At 41.1% G+C, this 25,438-nt stretch overlaps 1 protein-coding gene across 1 annotated transcript; it reads right to left on the reverse strand.

Annotated features, from left to right (window-relative positions):
- Positions 1-1,724: 1,724 nt before the first annotated feature.
- Positions 1,725-25,438, reverse strand: LOC117240455. The gene is made up of 5 exons (XM_033506486.1): positions 24,369-25,438; positions 5,909-5,994; positions 5,016-5,056; positions 4,571-4,672; positions 1,725-2,559 (listed from the first exon to the last, which is right to left on the reverse strand). The coding sequence occupies exons 1-5, from the start codon at positions 25,316-25,318 to the stop codon at positions 2,023-2,025; spliced, it is 1,716 nt and encodes a 571-aa protein (XP_033362377.1). The 5' UTR covers positions 25,319-25,438; the 3' UTR covers positions 1,725-2,022.

A 25,438-nucleotide genomic window follows, 5' to 3' on the forward strand; every position in this document is an offset into this window, starting at 1 on the left:
TTCCTTTGTTTGATTTCCCTTGCTCGCGTTTCTTAACTACTTAGATATAAAATACTTACGTTTTCGAAAATTCATACTTCACAAGCTACTAAACGCTTTATCTGTTCAGAATAATTTATTGTTTTCTTAACTAGGTACATACCAAATACATCTATTAAGTTGGTATTTCTCATAATTACCAGTACATAAAGCTAAAACACTTTTGTACTATGCTTGTTATACATGGATCTAACAAATAATTTAACTTGTGTATTGTCGTTTGTATATTTTGTTACGTGTAAAATATTCTATTTCTACACTACTTACAAGTTCGATAAAGTGTACATTACACATCGTGAAATTTACATATTTTCACTTGGTTACCCTGCCCAATTCGAATATAATTCAGAACGTATGTGCTATATTTATATATTCTGCATTTGTTTTGTATATTATGTACACTGATCTGATCTTTGTAAACGCGAGTTTTACGATATTAATGAGAAATTTGCCAATTTAATGGAAGTTGTTAATTTTTTCTGGCACGTTTCACGTTAGCAGACATGTTTCTTAAGTTACAGTCGAAAAGTGTTTTTATGTAAAAGAATAGGAATGATCAAGTTATTTTAAGATGACAAGATATTTCACGTCTTCTATTTAAATATAGCGTTAAATTTTAATTCCGTCAATTCGTATATACTCATACATCGAATTTCCTTTTCTCATGTCATTTCTTTTCTTTCATTTCACATTTAATTACAAAGATAAAGTGTAAGTACGTTCCTCTTTAAAATTAATATCAAATGTCGCAAAATATACAAAAGTAAACTAAGAAGAGGGGTACATATTATTACACAAACTGTCGTTCATATTGCATATGTACATATGCAGTATAAAAACAATACTTTTTAGTTTTTAATCTCTTGTTTAAATAATCCTAATATCTGATTCGATATAACTGCGTTTATTGGAAGTAATTAAGCTATAGCCTGCGCACAAGAGAAGAAGGAACAAACACGTATAGTATACACGCTTAAATAACAAAATTAAGTCAGTTTACGTTCAATGTGAACTTGATCAAAGTTCCAGTCTCGAATTATAGAGTTTCTTACTATCAGTTTACAAAATTCGATATTACGATTATGTACCGTATTTGAAAAACATAAAATGCTTTGTTCAATTTTAAATAAAACTAATATTTACCAAAGCGAATACGAAAAAAATGTTATCATCAAACTCAATTTTCAATTATCAAACTTAATCCAGCACAAATACAAATGTTATTCGTGCTTTTTTACTTTTACTACTTTTCAACTCTCTATAGTTCGAGATTTGAGTTCCGCTAACTTTCTTTCTACTGCGCATGCGCAACAGGAAAACTTGAATTACACGTAATAGTCAAAAATTCGAAAATCTTATCCTTTCGTGGCAGCGAAAGTAACCTAGGACTAGAGGTTCCATAACATTAATAATAATAAGGCAATAATATTAATATTAATAATAATGTAATCGAGTACTACTAACAATATTAATAATAATAATAATAGTATGGTAATGGCAAGATACACGCGGGTATAAATTAATCATTCCTTTCGTAATATCTACGACGTCTTCGGGATATTCTTTAGAAATTACTTTATTTCTGGTCAATATTCATTAACGAGCAACTTTTCTCTCTGTTTCTTATCACGATTTTTTTCACTTCATCACAATTGTACCGTTAGAAATTATTCAAAACTTTGTTAAAATGTCCATGAAATATATGCAATTGCCGTATTGAATAAGCGAGTAATGAAGTTGCTGTTTCACTGAATAAAAGTGAAATCTCCAATGCGTGTGCTCAAGTATATAAGTTAAAAAAAGATTGGTACATCAATGCCTATTATTCTTAATCAATATTCATCATTTAACCATTAGGACCGAATTTTTACAAACCAACTCTAAACCACGACCCAATTTACAAATAAAAAGATCGATGTGTAAATTAACTATCAACTATTAATCTCCAATCCTATGTGAAGATATAATGTTCGGACCAAATTTCTAAACTAACGTGGACAATTCATGCGGACTATTGGTGGTTGCTGCGCTACTTAGATCCAATGTGGCAGCCGGAAGACCAGGACTGACGCTGCCGGTTGCTTCCCGTGGCAAATGCTGCGATCTATTTAGCTTATTTCCAGGACTCGGTGGCGATCTATCTGCTGGTGTATCCGGTGGCGTAACCACGTTTCTGTGTCCGCTCACGTTCAGATGATTGTGCGTCGCCGCGATCGGAGCTGGCGATGAGAGCAACAAGGGCGGTGGAGACATTGACACATGTCGATGATGATGATGGTGATGATAGTGTTGGTACTGTGCAGCTCGGCCGTGCGTTGCGTGGCTGGTATTTAGTTGGTTCGTCACGGGCCCGACTTTCGTTGGGCAGCCAGCATGGTGGATGGTTAACGGGCCACGTAGTTGTTGTTGCTGTTGTAGCTGGTGCTGGGTCTGGTGCTGTTGCAGCTGCTGCTGACGCTGCAGCTGTACCGCCGCTTCGCACTGTTCGCGCGCTAACGCCTTCACGGCATTCGTCTTCTCCTACGAAATAAGAATGATAGGTTAGGTTGTAGTCAGGGGCCATAACAAATTAAAAAAGTTATAATATAAGAATTTACATTTTAGTTGAAATGATTCTAGTTACGAATAAGTATTAAAGATGATTCAAATCTTTTTCGTTACCGATAACCATGGTGAAAACTCTTTTGGATTACTTTCAGCCATTGTCAATCTTATTGTCAATACTACATGCTTGAAGTAGAAGGAGGTGTACAGAGAAAAAGACTTTTTCTCAGCAAATATAATTGTAAATTCGACCAATTGCGAGGGGACGTAATCGCGAGGAGAGACGTCAACGGGTGTCGTAAATCCCCGTTACGATTATAACAATCGACACCACGAATTGATCGATCCCCTGATTTCCGTTGAGATAATAAGGGGTGATTGAGTTTGTATAACACTGTGATTCACAGAATTATAAAGTATATATTTCCAACACTTAGATTACACTGACGTAGAGAAATAAATAGTTAACAACTTGTCGCACGAAGATGCGATAGATATGTACGCTAGAGCAGGGCTCTTATAATGGAAATTAATGTATCAATGGACTTAGCACTATGATATGTTTAGGAGAGAAGATGTATGTTCGACAACACCGAGAACCGACAAAAGATTTGCGTGAAGTATGCGACTCTCGCGCTATGTGTAGACTGCCGCGTTAGTTGGTAGACTGTCTGTCGCTCTTTTTTTTTTTACGGAAGAAAAGTTCGGTGTGGGTGTGCCCCTGTGCCTAAAGAACGCGGATTCGTTGGTCCCACTTTCGTTAGGAAAAGTGAGGGTAACGAACCGCGGTGTCGATTGGTCATGACCTGCACTACTGCTCGAAGGGATGAGTAGGGAGTCTCCTACCATCGTGGTGCGTAGATGACTGTGTGCGTGAGAAAAACCTAGCTTGTTTTATTACAGGGCTATTCGGATTTTCCTAATGGGTGCATACCCGCTTTCTCCGTGTTTTAAGTGCGACTAATAAACCCAAGGACACCTCTAAAACCGACTGTGTTTCGAGAATATTTTTAAGCTTTAGAAATTCTTCAAGACAAACGGATTGAAGACATATGGCGAAACAATGCAGGGAAGTGAAAGTTATGGTGGGTCCTTAGGTTTATTGAGGGTCGAAGTGACGTTACGCAGGCGGTTGTTGTCCGGTCGCGCGGGCTGGCGTGCAGATGTTTTAGGCGGCGTAACAATAATCGTTACTCAATTATTTTGTTCAACAGTTTTACAAATCTCCCAAAAATAAACGAGAATACGAAAATACACTGAATATCGTGTGTATGGTTATTTATAAAATCCCCTTGAAATAGTTGCGATCGCGGATCACATAAACAAACGAACCTGTCATTCTACAGAGTATCTTTTTCGGTGAAATTATGCAAACGTAAATGTAACTTCGGTAGAACTCCTCGAGAACTTGTAAGCTTATATCACTCTGACCCAACCAGTCCACTCTAAAGTGTATAATTTATAAAAGGGGATTATATTAATACGCGGAGGATGTGGTAGGTGGTAAGTTTTGCATATGAATGTTTGTTGATACAACGAATGATTAAATGGAGGTTTTCATGAATGTGATAAGGACTAGATCGAATGTTTTAACACTTATAACTAGAATGCGTATTTTTATACAAGTTTGTAGTTTTACGAACATGATCAAAGAAATAAAATTTTAATCGAGATTTGTTTTCTTATATACGTATATTTTAGCGCATTTTATGCATTTTGCGCCATTTGCGTACTTTTCAATTTCGCACGAATAAAATAAAGATCAGCAATATAATTATAACGCTTCTTAAAAATGTGAAAAATCCTGGTTTCCTAAAAGCTTGTAATTGATTTCAGAAAAATTTTTATGAACTCTACCAGATAAATTATGGTAACTCTGAAAACAAAATTTCACGATAAAATGATTTCCGAGCAAAATACACATAAAAGATGATTTAGACGTGTTTGAACGTGTTCGTTTTCTTTTTTAATAGCGATATGTTCTTACCCTCTGCCACACGAAGACGTTATGGACCATTGCGCATCCACAAAACACGATGCCAAGGCCTATGAAAACCGACGTAACGATTGCCGGTGTGACACCAATTACCTCTCAGAGAAAAGACATCGACTCCCGACTGTCGGACGCCAACGCCGCGACGCATCTTAGTCCCCATCAGAGATAAGGCCCCAACCCCGACTTTCGGACTCCTTGGAATCCACACCAAACCCCCCAACATCCCCAAGCCAGGGTGTATATAAGCCGAGACTTCACCCAGCCCGGGGAGTTCTCGTTCTAGTTGCTGTTCTTGTACAACACCCCTTTCTCTGTTCAACGTTATTCTACTGTAAGTGCCAAAGTCATAATAAAGTTCGATAAAAGAGAATTAATAGTTGGGCTACGACTCAGCTTTCTTTTCTCTCGCAACCCAAGTATCCATTTTACGTGACACCGGCGTCGAATGAAACTGGATGAATGTATACAATATCATACCTGAAAGCATTGTTAGAGGATCATTATAACACGTATGCCATAACAAGCGGGACAAAGAATCAGCGCAAATACATATTCTCAATACATATAATTCTCGAAGCGTAAACTATATACATATGCTTTTCATTGAAATTTTCAATACTAGTCGCAAATTATTTTTCAATTAATTTATTATTTAAGTCTTTATATATCAATTCTCGACGAATAAATTACTTAAATTATAGAGAATCTATCTTCAGACAATAGAGAATTCAATATTTTTGGTCGTTAAGTAATTTACAAATTTCTAAAACGATTACGTTCGAAGTTTTGGACAGTATTTGAAGTTTCTAACATGACATTAAAAAAAATAAATAAATTTTATGATATAATTAAAAAAACGTTGTAGTCTATCATAATTTCTATTGCGTCAAATTTATTAAAACGCAGTTTTCTTCTGAACAGAGTCAAAATGTCCGTCTTGAATCGAGTTCAACAGCTTAACGATCGATCGAGCGAATGATAGCTGTGTAAACTAGCATGACACAACGTAAACTTTAGATTAGATCTCGATCCATCCACCAGCCGTATTCATGCATGACATGAATATTCTGTTTCAGCTCTTTATAAATTAATCTGTTAAAACTTCCCTAAAAGACGATCATTTTTATTTTTCTAAGAAAAATAATGACTATTCGGCGTTAAAATTAACTTTATTTCCATTGGATTTCTAAACTGATTTCATACACTCAGAGATAGTTCACAGTATCTTTTAGATTCATGCCTGAATTCAAGAAAAATTAAATGTATAACTTATGTACTAGTATCTTTCAAAAGGTTAAAGTTGACAGAATTGAAGGAATTGGTTCTTACCAGTTAGAAAGACGGGAATGCTAATGAAAAACTCTCCGACAGCACATATCCGGCTGATGGATGATTTTTGCAGGTACTTGTTACTCCTGAAACAGACAAAATTTGAAGTGAAAGTCAGTTTCACGATTCTATGATAATTGAGCGAAATATAAATGTTAAGGAAATTCGAGGATTTGGGAATACAAATTATTGACTATATTTCCCACACAACAGTTATACATCTATATTACTCTCTGAAGAACGTCTTGCACGCACGCTGGTCGCCAACCGACTATCCTAGATTCTTCTAACATCTGACAACAGTCTTTTGTCTCCACTAAGTCCTTGACGCCCTCTAACCCTTACACACACACTCTCATGTACAGTGTAAATGTATCACTTCCCTAACAATAAAGGAACCAGTTTTTTGTTTAACAGCCAAGAATCTTTCAAAAATTCTACTGTAATTGATACTTCAAATATATTTAGTCAGACAAAGGATAATCATAATCGCAACGTTAATCTTAACTTTAATTCAAGGATCAAACAGTATCATTATACATATAAAAGTAAACATAAAGTCTATCCACATTATTGTTATTATTATTATTATTATTATTATATGTTATTCTATAATTGATTTTTATTTCTTTATTATCAATATTATTCTATTTTCTATAATGATTCAATTATAGATCTTATTTTTTGTCAATCATATTTCACTGAAAAGATCACTTTGAAAATAATCTAATAGTAAAAAATGAAAAATAATCTTTTTCTACCTTGTCTTCATTTTTTACAAACTCTGTCCACCGCCGTAAACCTATTAAATGCATGAAACGACAAAGCAAAGCTGCTTCACATAATTCCCCGCTCACGCAGTGTCAATCAGCTCACGACCGCAAACGATACTGCTAATTTCCAGCGACCACGAACGATTTCACCGTAATTGCCGGTGTGAAATTTACCAATACGTGCTCGAATTGGTCAATAATGGATAAAGCACACACTAATCTACCAACAAATAATATTGACTCAATTGAACAACAGCGCATAGATTAACGGACAAACCGCATGTTCCAAACAGATTTACAATCACGGCAGAAAATACATGCCGTTATAGATGTTTCCTGGTCAAGATTAATTTCCACGCGTTAAGAACATTGTAACCGGAATCTAGGAAGAACTAGCACTTCCTGGAATAATACTATTGTGTCCTCGATGAATGTCTCTCCGCAATGCCCTCGAGTGAGTTGTTTTTGTCTTTGGTCGTACGACGTCCGGGATGAGAATTCGGGGAACGGTTTTGCGCTGCTTTAATACTCGCACAACCATCCATCCATGGGACTGCATCTTTTTAGGAGGACCAGTGATTAATCTTTTCCCACTCATTTTCATCTCTAATTTCTCATGAGGCTAAGATTCCTGCATCTTTTATCATAATAATTTATTAATACTATTAATAAATTGAGACAATTTTACACGTCGTATTTTGCGTTATAAGATGACTTGTAATTTGTAAAATTTACCTGTAAAATTCCTTTGTTTGTTTTACCGAAGCAATAGTTGGCATTTCTATACGACAATAAGAATTTGTTAATACTAATAATTTGTAAGGTTATCATGTTATCATTCTTCTAATGGATAGTATATTATTGAAACTTTTTTAATATTGAAACGCGATATTTTTTTGGAGAAGAAGTGCATAGTAGTAAAGAGTTGAATTCTACGGACGTAAAAAGTGGACATAACATTTTCTGTACATGGAGTCGCCTGGCCTAAACATTTTATGATTTCCGGGCAAAATACAGACGAATCCAGCGCTGATTTTAAAGTAGCTTCATCCAAATAAGCCACAATAAGAAATTCCCACGAAACAGTTGCGTTCATCCCCTTTCGAGGTCGCCGACCTCTTTGAATGCGTTTCAAGAGCGTCGTACCAATGAAACTTCGAGTTCTAAACTAATTTCTCAGCCTTTTGCGTTAAATTTAACCTTCCGCGTTAGTGTATTTCGGACGAGCTCCTATTTTACGCTTTCGTCGACTTCACCAACGTAACACGCAGCATCCGCAAGTAAAACTGTCTCTTAAATTTGATGTGACACCAATACACGACGAGAAGAATCACAATGCCATTTTTATTCCACTTCGTTAATTTTTCGTCGTAAGGTTTAGCTGTAAATAGGATTAAAAAAATTTAGATTAACGAGGAATTTAAAATTGATCTGTTAAATCAACAATTTCCATTAGTTGTCAATAGATTTTATAAGCCTCAGATTACTGAGAAATTATACACATTGCAAAATATTTATCATTGGTTACCCACGCTACACGTAAATTTGATCAATCTACCAATGCACTAACACTGCAATAAATTTCTATTGCAACATTCCACGCTCCTTTGCCGCACCTTAAACTCCTCGCTAGATTTATTCCACCTTAAAGTGTCACATAACTCCTACGACACCGATATCAAATCTTAAACTCCACCAAATTCCAGAGAAACTTGATTTCGTCGAAAGTAAGAGATTAAACTTAAAAAGCAATTTATTTCATCTTTAAACTATCCCAAACTTCTTAAATATAATTTATATATATAAAATATTATACACTTATTGTGTGCATTATATATTTCAAGAACTTTGCAATAAAAAATAAAACTTATTACATTTAAGATATGGTTATATTGCACAGGCTCGAATATGATAAAGAGGTTAAATAAATGTCTCGAATCTCCGCAACAAACTCACACAAACCACCTAAAACACGTATACACAATGTGCATTCACTACGAACTCGACTCCCATTCCCTGCCAAAATCATAGGCATGCAGAGTCAATTTCACTGCTCGAGCTAGTTGAATAGGGAAGAAGGTCGAGAGCTGGAGTTAAGGAGCATAGTTGGTAAAGAATCGCGTGCCGCCGCGCCATTAAGATCAAGCCCACGATCTCAACAATAAATATTAGACGGTTCTCTGACCTGCATTTCGCGTGCGACTCGGGACGATTCAAAAACGCGTAAATTTCCCATGAGTCGAATCAAACGTTCGCGATTTATCGCATTTAGGTTATATCGATATTGTCCACGAGTGGAGGCATTCAAACACAGATTGCTTTGTGTCACTCTATCGTAACTGCCCGTAATACATGATAATTTAATTTCGAATTCTTTCGAATATATGCACGTAACGAAAAATTTGTATTGGTTAGTCAATTGCAGACCAACCAGTTGTTAGCCAGTGAAAATAATGTAGATAATAATAGTGAAGAATTAGCTCGAGAAGAGTAAACAAACAAGGCGCCTTAATAAAAGGCACAATGTGGGTCCGCAAAGTGATGGGATTTCGGCGCATGCGCATTGTTTCGCATCAACTTACAATTAGACATGCACGAAAGCTTCATTTCTGCCGCATACATACTTGGATTCGCGTGCATGAAATTCACAAAGTAGGTTATTGCTTGAAAAACAGCTTTAATCGAGCGAAGCTTTTAACCAGACTGAAATCAAGTCTTGGTTTCTTTAGAAATTCAGATGGAATAAGAGAAACCTATTTTATCTGTGGATAAAGGTTAGGCTGCATCGGTTGGCTTATATGACTTTCCGGTGACTTTGAAGGGTAATACGGCGCCGGCGGTCGAGAAGGTAACTTCTCTATTGAACGAGATCTCATTGATCTCGTCTAAGCAGGAAGAGTCTGTCGGCCCTTTGATTTTATACGAGTCTTTCCATTCACGATCGTGCGAGCTGGCTACAGTCGACGACACGGACCCCCGACAAAACTGTCTGAGCCTATTCAAGGCGACGTCAAATAGTTTCACTCGGAGAGATGAATGGAGATAAGAATCACCGGAGCGTCTCTGCGCTTCGATGACAATGATATTTGGTAAATCCTCTTCTTGTTTCTCGTTTTGAAAGAAGGTTGTAAAGAAGAGTGCTACTAGATCGTCTAGGGAAATCACACGGTATATATTGCGTAATGCTATTGATTTATCAAAAATAACAAGAGGTTAAGGAGCTTTGGGAAGGTTGATTCAATTTTTTATAACCTGACATCTCTTTGAACAAATGTCTTAAGAAACGCTTGAATAAAATGTTAAAAAAAATAATAATCTTTTAATGAAATAATCATCTAAAATGAAATCTTTTCCTGTATTTTTAGATAATAAGATTTACTATATCCTACGCCATAATAAGAATCAATTTGCTATGAACTGGTATCTCGGAAATTGTAAGAATTCAGAAAATATAAGGAGGCCGGAAGAGGTAAATGAAATCCACAGAAACATTGACCCAACCTCAGCCCAGTTAGCCAACAAACTAAAATATCTCGCTGCCTTTTCTATATTTACGACCAGAACGTGGTCATTAATTGAGTCTAGCGACTGCACCGTAGACGAGTCACTGACCGATGTTGCTTTAATGGATATGCGGAAAATCACGTGTTCCAGGTTCCAGGGATGTAGTTGTTTCCATTTCCGGAGAATACGGTCGACTCGCGTGTGTATACCAATCTATCTGAGGATAGGTGTTCGTTAGAATTACTAACTATATTACTTTCAACCTTGTGATTAAAATTTTTAAACGTCACTTAATAGCAATTCAGTCGAGTAAGTACAAACTTTCAAATGTCCTAATTTTCAAATCTTTATATTTTTTAATCCCAAAGATATTTTATTATTTGCCGTAGATCAAGCTTCGTGTTACCGGTACTGTAACATTACAATCCTACGAGAAGCAGAAAATAGTGAAAAAATCTGACCTAATAGATAGTAGTCAATATTCCTTTGACGCGTCTTATGCGAACCGCAGTTAGAGGAAATGCAAATAAGCTCTTGCGAAACGGTTTGCCGCACGACAAGCCTACGAACAACGCCCAATGCAAGTTCGGTGGGAGTTACAGGAAGAGGGACGTCTAAAATCAACTAGGAATCCCTATTCAATCGTCTAATTTTCGATTCCGGCGTTGAACTTCCCGAAGAAAATTAAATACAATTCCGACTCGAGATTTAATTTCAGTCTCGTAGCTAATGCAATCTAATCGCGTTTGCAAGGCTACGCTTCCGATCAGAAGCCACGCGCTTCGATCGCGTACTTTCCGCATCGGAAGCGTACGCTTCGGTACTAATCGCGTCGATTTTCAAAGGAATCATTGGACACCGGAAGAAGAAGAAGGAGTAAGAATAAAAGCACGTAAACCGGCAGGAAGTCAATCGAGACAAAATCGATATCGTTGAAAGTCGAAAAAAGACCCGAATTTAGGCTACAGTACATATTCGAATTGAATATGTTCAAGGTTTAGATTTTCCTCTCCTGAAAATTATAAACATAAATGAGTCGACAAGCGATCTTGAAAAGCGTCTGTTCCATCGAGATTATGTAAATTGCGTGAATTACCGTTAGCCATAATTCATAATTTATCGAAAAAGCGCGCTTCTTCTCAACCACGCTTTCCCCTACCAGCATCGACATTATCGGCAGCTCGATAAGTATCAAAATACCACAAAGATATTAATCTCATCTTTCTTCTAACCGCGAAAAAATGCCGCGCAAATGATAAAACAACAGATCAGCCAGAAACATCGAATTCTCCACGCTTCCGACTGCAAGAAGAAAAACAAAGTTATTTGTGTATGATGGAAACGTCTCTGGACGATGCTCTTGTCACAGACGAAATTCGAGCAGCTGTATATAACAAACCGAAATTCCGAACGCCTTATCGCGTGTGACCGTCCGATCAGCATCCGTTCTCAGCCGCCTGAGTGGCATTCGATCACTCCAGCCGTTCTCCGAATTTTACACTAAGTATAAACAAAACCTTCTCCCACTCCAACGAATGGAAGAATATAAATTCTCCCTTCAAAGTCATCCAGTCAGTCTAATAAAAAAATTCTTAACTAATCCAAGTATCGAAAGTGTATCATCGCGAACCGAAAAAATTGTATAAATTGAGTAAAAAATAAAAAGAACTTTATCTCCTTGTCGGAAATTAACAAGTTCCTTCCTTTTTACCTTAATTTTACACGACACTCTTAAGCGGTCGAGTGCGCGCGAGAATAGCATCGCGGATCGTCATTTCCACGGTGAGGATTGTAAAATGGTTACGCAGATGATGGATCATACGCATGGACCGTAGAGACTATCGTGAATGATGGATCAGACACACATACGCGTTCTTCGCTCTTCCGATATTCTTCGTAACAACTGCTGCGATCTCGTCATTGGAAACGATCTCGGGAAATTCAATCGAATATCGAGGAAATTTATAGAAAGCTACAGCTGTGTTCGAGTACTATTCTAGAGAAAAGTGGTTAACTCTATGAGACTAACGATACAATACGTCTCAAGATAACTTTTAGGAAAATGATTGTACCTTTAAAATTCTTTCGACACTTTTCGGTATATTCTTGTCATTGATTCTGAAAGTATTTGATTAATTTGCTGGTTAATAGGAAGTTGGTTAAAACCGAAGTTGGTTAAAGAAATAAGTAAACACGAAACCCGTGGATACTCTAGACATATGATTCTACCTGCACGCGACAAAAATATTCATGATCTGAACAAGGAAAGAAGTATTGTTAGATTCGCGTCATGCTGCAAATGAAAGATTTACAGCTCGAACCCAATTCTCTGTTACATTACATTCTCGGGCACGTGTAGGCTGAACGTCATGATATATGAACACAAGTATAGAAAGAACAACATGGATATTTCGCGCGAAGAAAACGAAGCTTCACATATACAGTGTATAACCACTCGACAGTATTTGCTCATGAAAAATACGAGTTGTTAAAGTCTAACAAAAATTACGTATACAGTGGCAAAGAAGAAAACTGTTATGCCGTTTACTCTTATTTCTAATTGACAGAAAGTTGTCAACGAACAAAGAGCGCTTTTTCTTATTCTCTGTACCTTCGCGATGCAATCACAGAAATTCTCCAAAATGCTTCGTGTCGACTAAACAAAGAAAAAAAATGGCAGCTGCTAAGAGCAAACTACCTCCGGAATTTTCTTCGTTTCTAAGTGAACCAGGAAGAAAGAAGAGAAGGGTTAATGACGCCGAAACTGAAGGGTGGCCACGGATCGTTTGAAAGGGGCTACGACAACCGTTACGATTCAGTCGCGCCTGTTCCTCTTCCTAGGTTACCACGCCGAACCATTGCGCGCTTTTACGAGCGTTCCCGCGTTAGTTTCCTGGCACTTGCTCGTCCTTTCAACGAAGGGTCGATCGGTTAATTTAAACTCTCGAAGGCTTTGTCCAGTCGGTAACATCGATAAGCTTAAGTCGAAATACGGATTTCTCGTAAATTCAGAATTTTATTGCCACCAGGATATATATGGAGGCGACAGATGAAGAACACGATGTAAATTAGATTTCTTGCTTTTATAGAGAAGCAATTTTTGAATTGAACACCAGTCGTCGACCGGTTCTGTAGATCGTTTTTAGTAACAAAATAAATTTGGTTAGTCCATAAAGGTTTGTTCGTGTGAATCTTCCCATAGATCATCCGTAACGTAAATACCGCTATAACCGGCTGCAGATACATTTTCCTTGAACATGTGGCGGCACTTGACAGTAAACTTCCCAACAGTTTACGTCGCTTGACGCACGACACAAAGACCCTATACCTGCGGACAAGATGATTGCCAGATGTCGATACATTCGTACCGAATATTTCCAGCTAGCCTAAGGACCGCTATAAATCTTAGGATTTATTTTAGCTAAGGTCCTCCAAAGAGACAAACAGTCTTTGTTTATCAGTCTCGAAGTCGACCACCTACCACGGGGACACACGAGAAATCTGCTATCTCTCACATACGACGCTGCCCGCTAGCAACACCCTCTCAAGGGCAGCTAGCACTCTTTTCCAACGACCAACACGAATTAGCCAATAAACATTAACGTACATTTCCCTCACTTTCCGAACCAAAGCTTTTCTCAACGAATCCGATGCCTTCGCATCCTTGGACACATCCCAACGAGTCTTCCTCCGCAGCAGCATCGCGACAAAAATGTCGGTCTATTACCGCGAGTTACCGCAGTATATCACGATCGTTATACTTACACGGTTCGAGCCGAATAATTATCTAAGCTCTCGACATCTCGTGCAATCATTGTCCGCACTCGCAGCGTATCTCGAATCGTAGCTATCCAAGCTCTATCTACTAACCGCGCATTCGCGAACCGAATACAATCGCGAATCCTGCATCAAGTGTACTCATTGACATTAGAGTGAATAAACATTTATCGTTCAAGAAATCTGAGTTTTCCTTCCGACCCTATCACGACACACCACCTCAAATTGGTGACCCCGACGTGATTATCACCGAGTGCTCGTGAAACGTAACACAATGAATCTAAATCAGTTCGAAATGACCAATAACGCCCACTCCGCACGTACGAAGGCCGGCGGGGACAACGCAGACTCGATTAGCGCCCTTCTCCGCGTGCCACCGTTCTGGTCTGACGACGTCGGCTTGTGGTTCAAGATGCTGGAAGTGCAGTTCGAAACTGCCCGGATCACTAGTGACCAAGAAAAATACCAGGTCGTCATCGCGAATCTCGACAAGTCGCACGCGAGATTAATTCGAGACGTATTCGACGCCGCACCGGCGACAGAGCGTTACATCAAAAAGGAGCTCATCAAGCGATTGGGAGAGTCGTAGGCCAAGAGACTCCGACAGGTAATCGAGAACGAGCAAATGGGGGACAGGAAGCCCTCTCAGTTTTACCGTGATCTCAAAAGCCTAGCCACCAATTCGTTAGCAGACGATGTCATTTTCACCGTCTGGGAAGGGCGACTTCCACAGCGCATACGGAGCATCCTAGCCTCTGTACAGAACAACGATCCGGACTCCCGCATACAAATTGCCGATAACATTTACGAAGCCACCCTGGAATCAGGGCAGATCGCCGCGGCCAGCGCAGGCCGACTACCTGCGATAACCCTCCCACCTGGCCAGAATAGCGGAATAGGCGACGCCATGACAGCCTTCGCCAACTTGGTCACCGAGCGGGTAGCGCGAATGGACGCCCATATGAGCGAAATGCGAGCGCTAGTAGCCGAGCAAAGAAGCAATGAACACCGTAGGGCACGAGTACAATCACGCTCGCGTACACGATCCCGCCGCCGTTCGCGCCCTCGCGATACGCCGCGGCAAGACGGGCTGTGTTACTATCACACACAGTTCCGAGAAAGCGCGAGAAAGTGCACACCCCCTTGTTCCTGGAACTCGGAAAACCGGACCAGCCGTCCGTAAAAGCGGCAAACGACGACGGTTTGGCATCTCGCCGCATATTCGTAACGGACAAGAACTCGCGGATCTCCTACCTCATCGACACCGGCGCAGATGTTTGCGTATACCCGCGCAACAAGCTACACGGACACGTGAACAGAAGCGAGTACGAGCTGTTCGCGGCCAACCTGTCCCTACCTAAACCTGTCCCTACGCAGAGCATTTAAGTGGGATTTTACCGTAGCCGACGTCAAAACACCCATCATTGTCATGGATTTTCTAAGCCACTCCGGGTTGCTCGTGGACCCGCGAAATAAAAGGCTTATCGATACGATAACACAGACGTCATCAAGGGGATACACCGCCACAACAGACGAAGCGTCCGACAAGACCGTCATCGGCGAATCACCATACCACCACCTCCTGGCAGAATTCCCGGACCCCACCCGCCCACCGATCTTCGGAAAAGAGAGAATTCGACACGGTATGCTACACCACATCGAAACTACACCTGGTCCACCAGTCTACAGCAAACCGCGTCGGCTTGCACCTGATCGACTTAAAGAGGTAAAAGCGGAATTTGAACACATGATCGAGCAGGGCGTGATGCGACCATCGAAAAGCCCGTGGGCATCACCCCTGCACGTAGTGCCGAAAAAGGACGGAAACCTGCGTCCATGTGGCGACTACCGTGCGTTGAACGCCCGCACCGTACCCGACAGATACTCACCGCCACATATCGAAGACTTCGTGCAACATCTGCATAGTAAGCGAATCTTTTCAAAAATCGATCTAGTCCGCGCTTACCACCAAATTCCGATTGCGTCCGAGGACATTGAAAAAACCGCGATAACAACGCCTACCGGACTTCTCGAAACAACAAATATGATGTTTGGACTTCGGGACGCCACGCAAACATGTCAGCGGTTCGTCGACGAAATCATACGCGGGCTCGATATCGTCTACGCGTACATCGATGATTTTCTCATAGCCTCGAACGACGAAAACCAACATCGCGAACATTTGAAACTCTTGCTCAACCGTCTCAATAATTACGGCGTTGTGATAAACCCCACGAAATGCGAATTCGGCGTGCACGAAATCACATTCCTCGGATACTCGGTAAACCCCGATGGAATTAAGCCGCCGCCCGAAAATGTCGAAGCGATTGTAAAATTGTCGAAGCCCGCGAACGCCAAGCAACTACGTAGGTACCTCGGTATGATAAACTTCTACCGACGTTTCATAGCGGGGGCCGCAAAAACACTTAAGCCACTCAACGACCTGTTAAAAGGCGCGAAAAAGGGCAACGCGCCCATCGAGTGGTCGGAGCAGTAGGAAAACAGCTTTCGCGAATCGCAACGTGCACTCGTGGACGCCACGATGCTGGCGCATCCGATACCAGGTGCGCCTATCAGCCTCACGGTAGATGCGTCCGATTACGCAATGGGGGCAGTATTACAACAACGCGCGAATAACCAATTACAACCGCTAGGATTCGCAACGAAATCTTTGACCCCCGCTCAGCAAAAATATAGCGCGTACGATCGCGAACTACTCGCGATATACACCGCAGTCAAACATTTTCGACACGCCTTAGAAGGCAGAAACTTCACAATATAGCGACCACCGTTGCCTCGGCCCTCCTCTCTACATAGATAGCTCGTTTCGGCGTACCTTCAAAAATAACGACTGATCAAGGACGCCAGTCCGAATCAAACCTATTCAATGAACTATGCCGGTTGCTCGACATTAAGCATTTACGCACAACAGCCTATCACCCCGCATCCAACGGAATGGTAGAGCGCCTACATCGACAATTAAAAGCAGCAATAAAATGTCACAATACGAGCAACTGGGTAGAAGTCCTGCCAATTGTTTTATTAGGCATAGAAACCGCCATCAAGGAGGACCTGAACGCAACGGTAGTCGAAATGGTTTACGGTACTAGCATACGATTGCCGACAGAATTCTTCGTACCAACGAAGCAACAGGCCAACTCGGAATTCGCGAACCGTTTAAAGGAGCGAGTAGAGAAAATCAGTCCTCACCCGATTACGCGACACGGCGAGAAGAAAACCTTCGTGTTCCGCGAGCTCGAAACATCACCATACGTATTTATACGCCATGACGCGCCAAGCTCTATCTTATAACCGCGCATTCGCGAACCGAATACAATCGCGAATCCTGTATCAAGTGTACTCATTGACATTAGAGTGAATAAACATTTATCCTTCAAGAAATCTGAGTTTTCCTTCCGACCCTATCACGACATACCACCTCAAACAAATAAATCAAAATCGTAAAGTATGTTATAAATAAAATCTGACTTCACGAGGTGTTGATCCCTCATAAAAGAAGTCTTTTATATCTCGCAGATGATTCGTAACATGACGTCTACTTTAACTTGTTCCTTATACCTCCTTGTCGAAAAAGTTACTAGTTTACAAATTCGAACATTACATATGTGACGGAAGAAAAGAGAGAGAGAGCGCGCGTTTCGTCCCGGGACTACCGGTGGACTCGTCAGTAAGGCTATGCTCGGTAGTCCCTGCCTTAGACGTAGAGCGAGTCTCGCTAGGTGCGGTATTTATATCAATCGCTCGTATATTCGACCCCTAGCGAGTTAGACAGACAGACTCGTTGTCGTCGTAGCCCTCTAGTGTTGGCGGTTGGTACCCGCGGCTCGACCTGTCGGCGTCCTATTGATACCGATCCGCCACTCATATCTACATAACATCGGCCATTATATTTGCCAAACCAAATTTGTTTTCTTGTAACATTCTGTGATTAATTAATGCTACAACAAACTTAATATAGAGTGTCACGTGCAAAATTTGCACGATAAATCAAATGACTACGATACAATCTTCAAATACGATCGTATCTTTCGTATACAAATTGATAGTTTCCACCTAACTGACAGATTTTTATACCCTTGGAAAAATAACGTCTTGACGAACAATTCACGCCAATCAACGCCAAGAATGAATCACGCAAATTCTACTGGGAGTCCTCTATTCACTTTTTCGATTTATCATCAGCTGGAAACATCAAAATTATCGGCTGGTGATTGGGAATTAATCGAAAAATAAATTACAAGCATTGAGACACGCGAGTGCCCGTTTCTTTCTCTATTTTTCTGTCTGTTTGTTGGAATATTAAGGCGCAGTCACGGCCCGCCAAATTTATTCCCGTTCCGTAGTGCCCTGTGTCGGTGAAAAAATTTGAAATGCCGGATTCGAAGGCGTGAAATGCCAACAGCCACGACAGAGAGCCCTCTTCTCTCTTTCTGGTGGAAAGACGAACGGGTGCACGCGTATGCTCGGACGCTCTGACGCACGAAGAACCGCCCGTGAACAGAAACCAGACACGCGTGTAACGTTAAACCGGGCCGTCGATGAAAAACGAACAAGACTTTCGCGACCGATGGGCGTTTTCAATGACAGACCGAATCGTTCAGTTTCACGGTTCGTTCGGGGTCACAGTAGCGTTCATCTTGGCATAAAAACGCGCTAGAGACGATTTCTCATACATTGGTTAAAGTTGATGTGTGTTTCGGCGAATTGTCGTTTGGAGGAGCGATACACCTAAAGAAACGCACATATTCATAAGAATCTACGTTTCGTATTCTTCGTATAGATATCTTTATTTTTATTGGTCGTATCATGTTCGATGTAATAGTTGGTTTTTTAGCTAGTGAATTAACAAGATTTAATAAGAAATTTAGTACAAATGCTCCATGCGTCGTGTTTGACACGTCGTTGTTAAACTCTCATTTACAGGAAATTCAAAGCTGTATTTTCTCACCCAGCTTAAACCTTACGAACTCTTTTCACGCGTTTCACCCGTCATTGAACGAAACGATGAAAACGTTCATCCATCCAAGTTTCTCCAGTAATAATCCAATTAACCTGTTTCCCCAATAAGTCGAAATCCGCGATCGAAACGTGAGATCGCGAAGAAAAATGCGCGCCTATTTTAGGATCGCGCCATCTAACAACGAAAGAAGAAAACTTCGTGAGCCAGCAACTACTTTGTCCAAAAGTGGCTTTATTCGAAAAATCTGCTGTTCAGCGTGTTCGCGCCAGCAGCACCAGAGATCCCTTATCACGGACCATTTAAGTAATGAGCCGGCACTTAGCAGCGCCGCTTGTCTTTCATTCTTCTCGTGTCTCTGTGATCGTCGTCGCCGTCGTTGGTGTCGTCGTTGGTGTCGTCGTTGGACCTGTGTCATACTTCGGCTTTTTTTCCTTTCATCCTCGCGTCTCAGACTCGGTAGCGTGGTACGGAAGGAGGGACGGGCACCGAGCTTCGAGTGACAATGAGCAAGCGAAGAGGAACGACCGTCTACTACTGGGACCCACCATTAAAGTTCGTGCTTCTTTCGGAGCACGTCTGCACACCCCAGGGCTCCTTCTCCTTCGCTAACAATGCCACTTTGCAGACTTCGCAGTTATCTTCAGCCGGACGACCTTCGGCTAAGGCTTCCTAGCTGGCGTGCACCAGAGACACTGACCGAGGACCCTCTTGCTTTTGGTCTTTCGTTGCCAGTTGACTCATTCATAGGGAACACCATTGTCGGAGAATTAGTTTCAGAACGAAGGAGAATTGTTGGTGATCTTTAGTTAATTTAGAGCGGAAGGTTTCGTGATTTGTAATTTGTAGTTTACAACAGAAATTCCTATTGTTTATTAGGGAACTTATGCCGCAGTTCCTTACATTTGAGGGAGGTCTATGGTAGAAATTTTTATGGTAGAAAAATATCGTAGGAGTCAGCCTCCATTATTAATAATACGGATACAGCTGTGCATATTTTACTTTGTAATTTTAACACGAAAATATCCAGTGATCTTCGGAGTATTTGAAAACATTTTGGAAACAATTAATTTGTTAACTGCGGAGTTTATTTCCTTGCATTTGGGGAAGGTCTATGGTAGAAATTTTTATGGTAGAAAAATATCGTAGGAGTCCGCCTCCATTATTAATAATACGGATACAGCTGTGCATATTTTACTTTGTAATTTTAACACGAAAATATCCAGTGATCTTCGGAGTATTTGAAAACATTTTGGAAACAATTAATTTGTTAACTGCGGAGTGTATTTCCTTACATTTGGGGGAGGTCTATGGTAGAAATTTTTATGGTAGAAAAATATCGTAGGAGTCAGCCTCCATTATTAATAATACGGATACAGCTGTGCATCTTTTACTTTGTAATTTTAACACGAAAATATCCAGTGATCTTCGGAGTATTTGAAAACATTTTGGAAACAATTAATTTTTAACTTTTTAAAGTTTAATTTCAAAAATGCCTCTATGGGGTGAGCAGGTAAAATCAAGCAATAACGAATAAACACGTCGAACGTAGTTAAGAGGTTAAGAGCACAAGAAGACAGTTCTTCGCATACCCGTCGACACTCGGACTATTCCTTCTAGCTAAACAGCTCTCTAGGAGAAAATCGAGCATTCCAATTCAGCAGAATCTTGAATTGTCTGGAAGCCCCGGAGGCCAAGCAGGGGAAACAACCGTTGAGCGAAAGGACGAGGAAAAGAGAGAAAGAAGGGAAACGAGAAGCGTCCGGTGACGTTGCAATTTTAATCGTCCTCCGATTATCTCTTCTGGGCACACTGCGATAGTGTGACACAACCGGTAATATTAACTTAGCAGACAGCTGTAAAAGTTAGTCGTGGTGATAATGTAGCATAAAGAATGGCTGTGTCCTGTGTCATCGAACGATCGATAAGCCGCTATTTATCAATGTCCAAGCTAGATCTATTGTTCAGAAAAGAAAACAAAGGATGGTCGACCACAGAAAACGGTACACTTTCTTCCCTAAAGGCCATTCTGCCAGATGTGGTTAATCGAAACAGTAGCTCAGATGTAAACTGTCCTCTTCTCTTTACTCTTAGTTAACCAATAGTTGGGCGAATCACCAGAAATTTACAACAGGGGCCCCAATCGGTGACCTGGAAATTCTGGGGCCTGAATACCTGTCTAACGAGCACCTGTCTACTTCGATCAGTGTTTGCGTTACCGTTGCTTACCACCAGCCAAAATAAATAATTACAAAGCATGATTTAACACTAACTCTACCAGGCCTGGTCAAAAGGCCGTGGTTCAACATTTAATTTAGAATTGTACAGTCATTGTTGTTTCTTCTCTTCTTCTAACTTTATATAGATTCTTACGTCAACAAAAATTGAGAAATTGATTAGTCGGATAATATAAGAATTTACATAAAGTTGGAGGAAGAAAAGAAACAACGACCAACGCATAATTTCAAATTAAATTTTGAAACCGGTCATTTGACCGGGTTTAGCAAGGCTAGCGTTAAGATAATAAATTCGCACTCTTATAAACCGATTTATAGAATACTGCTCCCACTATAGTAAAATGAAATATACTATAAATAGACGAAGAATTTCATATGTTGCTTAAAAGCGTTTCTCGCAAAGAACCAATCTTTAATCTAAATATATATATATCCAAACTCCGGAATATACTCTGCCCGTTCCCAAATCTCATGCTATGCTAATTTGATTATCTGAAATCGCAGTGCACGAGTTTCAAGATCGACAGCTAATTTCGTCCGTGTCCAATCTTCATTATTCTCTTCTTCTCTGTTATTTGTTCTCGAAACCAAAGTTACGATACGTCTCTGTAGTTGCATACATTACAATGTTAACGGCTCGTTCTCCAACATTTCGAACAGCTTGAACAAATCTCGTTCCAATGGCCTGCCAATCAAGCCTAGTTGTGGAATAACGCAACACGCACAATATCAGCCGCATCTTCGTAGTTTGGTACATTAAAATAGTCAGTGGAATATAGTGGCATAAATTTGACTGCGAAATCCTGGGACACTCTATATAAGGATAGGACCCTATCAAGGGAAGAACAAGATTCGAGTAAAACCTGATCGAACAGTAATATTCGTTGGAAAAACTTGTTAGATGGTAATATTTGCAGGAAAACATCGTCGCACAATTACGGTCACAAGGGAGACATGGTCACACGGTAACATTCGCAAGAAACTTTAATATGCCAATCACGCACAACGTCTGGATGCTTTAAGAAACAATGATCTTTCTATCTGCCGAAGAGCACACGACATTTTCCCACGCGAATCAAACTCGACACGCGATAAAAGACCCGCCACTGGCCAAAAAACTGAGCGAAAGAAAAAGGACGGAATTAAAGAACCGAAGAGAAAACTCAAAACGGCGTGTCCGTTGAGGGTAATCACAGTGTTACGACCGTTCGCGGAGAGACGCGGTCGCGAGGAAAACGCGTCAGCGAAAGGCGTAAATTCTCGCTACGATTCGGTAAATCGACGCCGCGAAGTAGTCGTTCCCCTGTTTCGGTTAAGATAACAGAGGTGGTTAAATGAATATGACACAGCAGAGTAAGTTATATTTCACCGTTTATTCCAACAACTTATAACGACGACAGTTACGCTGGTGCGTATGTACGAGATGAGTGAGTGACTGATCTACGGGTGTGTATACCCGGTTGAAGGATGTTGACCGTTCGAAGGATGTAAAATCAGTACTGTCTTGGGAGACGATGCTGTCTCGGAGGAAAGCTAAGGATGAGTGTGTCTAGCGCACGGGACCATCAGATTTGTTGGTGACGATTTTAGTTAGGAGAGTGAGGGAATAGGCTTCGTTGTTAATTGGTCACACGAAGGGTCTTAACCGCCCTCGAGAGAAAGTGGTTGGTGGGAGGAAAGTTGCAGCGTACGTGAGAAAAACTAACTTTCCCTTGTCACGCCGTGGTAGACAATAGTCTTTGGAAATTCTTCGGAAACAGACGTTTGTTTGCTTTGAAGGACCTTTACTAGGAAATCTATGAGATTTATGGAAGGTACTTGAGACTGTTGAGGGGACGCAGTGAGTATCCGAAGACATCTGGTTGCCATCTTGCCCGCGGTGTGTGGCCTCGGCTAGGTAGAGTGTTACGCGACGTAACACACAGGCCAATCTGCATAACTTAACGCGCGTTTCCATTCGCTAGTAAGTAGAGTCGGCGATGCTTACTTTGTCTCGGTCGGCAACGAAAAAGATAAAAAAGAAATCCGATTGACCAACGATAAGGGAACTTCCGAGCAGAAACCACAGATCCCATCTCGAGGAGTATGTATCGTCTTTAACGAGCCTTATTTTCGCTTTCGAGTTGCGTGTCACGGGAGGCGAGCATATCTCTATTCCCTTTGTAACTTGATCTGCACTGCACTGTGTGTATTCGATAATATTTTTCGCGAACGTGCGTGCTGAATTTGCTGGGAGAATTATTAGGTAAAACGGAGAATATTGCAATTTCTGCACAAAGGGCGTGTCACGATCTTTCAGCTTGGTCACAAATTAATATACCGTAGTCTATATAAAAAAAATCTTACTAATAAAATTATTATACGATTTCCTGCGTGCACGACGCTCGAGGAATAAACGAAAGTGTAATTTTCATTTTCAAGGTTCGCGTCACGAAACATACGCATTTACGGATACATCTCACCACACAGTATCGTATTGTGATTGCAGACACGTGTTTGATCAGCAAAAACGGGACACGCGGTCGGTGAACGCTTGCACGTCAAGTACAGGATGTGAATTTTGGCGTTTCGTCCTCCAGGCCGCGTGAGAAGAAACACTAGACAGGCCTCTGATATATCGCACGGGATACGGGACACTGCGTTTGTTCCAGACGCACACAGATAGGCCACGCATGGACGAATGAGCACTTATATTCCGGCACAAGGATAATGATTGAGGATAGCGTCGCCAGATTATAGAAATTAATGGTAATCATCGTTCGACCGCGAATCCCGCGAATTCCCAGCTACCAGGAAAATGCTTATTTTTCTTTTCTTTATCAATACCTAAGTAAGTTTGAAAAGTTACATGTACAACAACAACAATGTAAATATGGATGTTGTTGACATTTAGGAGGGAAAATGTCGATGACTATGAGAGTCCTTTTTCCATCATATGTATAGTTCGGATTAAAGGATATTTGTATCTCAACGTTTATTTGCGCTTTTAGAAGTTTCTCTTTGTGTATTTTGTTTGACTTCCGAATTTTCAAAGATAACAGTATCTTAAGGATACAAACTTTAAACGTATATATTTTTCACACCTTGTTCGACCTTCGGGTTGAGTAAAGTACGGATTATGTACAAAGGAATTTAAAGCGTTATAAATCACAGATTTACCCAGCGTGGCATAAAACGAAAACTCTACTCACCAATGTCCTTGATACGAAGTCTTGTCGAGTTTCACAGTGAAGAGGAACTGTATAGCGCACATGAGGAGACAGCAGAGGTTTAGGGAGAGGGCGAGTGCGCACAGCGCTAACGTCACCTCGTAGACTATCGTATACTCTTCCGGGCTGATCAGGCTACTCGGCGTCACCGTTAACGGTGACATCTTCAGCAAGAAGATCAACGAGAGTAGCGCCAGTAACAACGACACTAGACACAATAAACCCAAACTGGTCAACGTCTCTTGCGCGCTAACCTCGTGGTCCTTGTGATTCCTTGACAGGGACGACGACCAGGAAGCGTTCAAGGGGTACGCCGTGGAACCGGGACCGGTTAACTGTCCCCCGGTAGTCGTACCCTGAAGAGCAGGTGCAGGCGAAGGTGTCGCCTGCCTGGGTAATCTGGACAGTCTCGAGATATCAAAGCCTCCATTCGCTTTAGGTCTGCTGTCCTGGTGCAGCGGCGCCGGGGATATCACCCCCAATGTAGTCGACAGATTATTATTATTGTTATTGTTATTCCCACCGGCAACAGGACTAACGCTGTTCACAGAATGCTTCGACGTGGACAACGTGGACAGATTAAGAGCGTGCGAGTGATTCAATCGTTGAGAAAGATTGTTCACGCTCAACTGAGAATGATTCAAAGGGTGTCTGTGAGTGGAAGATGGCGTGGTGGTAGCCTGATGCACGTTGGCTCTTTGATGGACCACCGAGTCGTAAACGTCGACTCCCCATCCTTGGCTTCCCCCTGTCGTTCCACGAACGTTGCTGTTTTGGTTGTAATGATGGTGTTGCTGTTGATCCTGTTGGTGACCAGAATGATGGTGGTGGTGGTGGCCGCCGTGCAACGAGCCCGAACTCGCCTGGTAGTCATTGTGCTGGTGCCTGGAGCCCGCTGACGACGGTTGCTCCGTCAGGATATGCTTCAGCATTACTCGACGCTGGAATGCCTGAGGAAGACTGCGCTTCTTCCTGCTCCTCTACATGGCGCTACGCGGGACTCGCTTCTGAGCACGTCTTTCTCGTTGGAGGCTTCTTCTATCTTTTCTTTC

The sequence above is a fragment of the Bombus vosnesenskii genome, unplaced genomic scaffold (genome assembly GCF_011952255.1).
Source record: "Bombus vosnesenskii isolate JDL3184/JDL3185 unplaced genomic scaffold, Bvos_JDL3184-5_v1.1 scf7180000014636, whole genome shotgun sequence".
Classification (NCBI taxonomy): Eukaryota; Metazoa; Arthropoda; class Insecta; order Hymenoptera; family Apidae; genus Bombus; species Bombus vosnesenskii.

Bases quoted from the DNA above. Each gene is read 5' to 3' on its own strand.
- LOC117240455 (XM_033506486.1), bottom strand. From the start codon at position 25,318: ATGCTGAAGCATATCCTGACGGAGCAACCGTCGTCAGCGGGCTCCAGG. The intron at 5,057-5,908 runs GTAAGAACCAAT...CAATGCTTTCAG, and splicing joins CATTCCCGTCTTTCTAACTG to GTATGATATTGTATACATTC. The intron at 2,560-4,570 runs GTAAGAACATAT...CTTATTTCGTAG, and splicing joins ACGTCTTCGTGTGGCAGAGG to GAGAAGACGAATGCCGTGAA.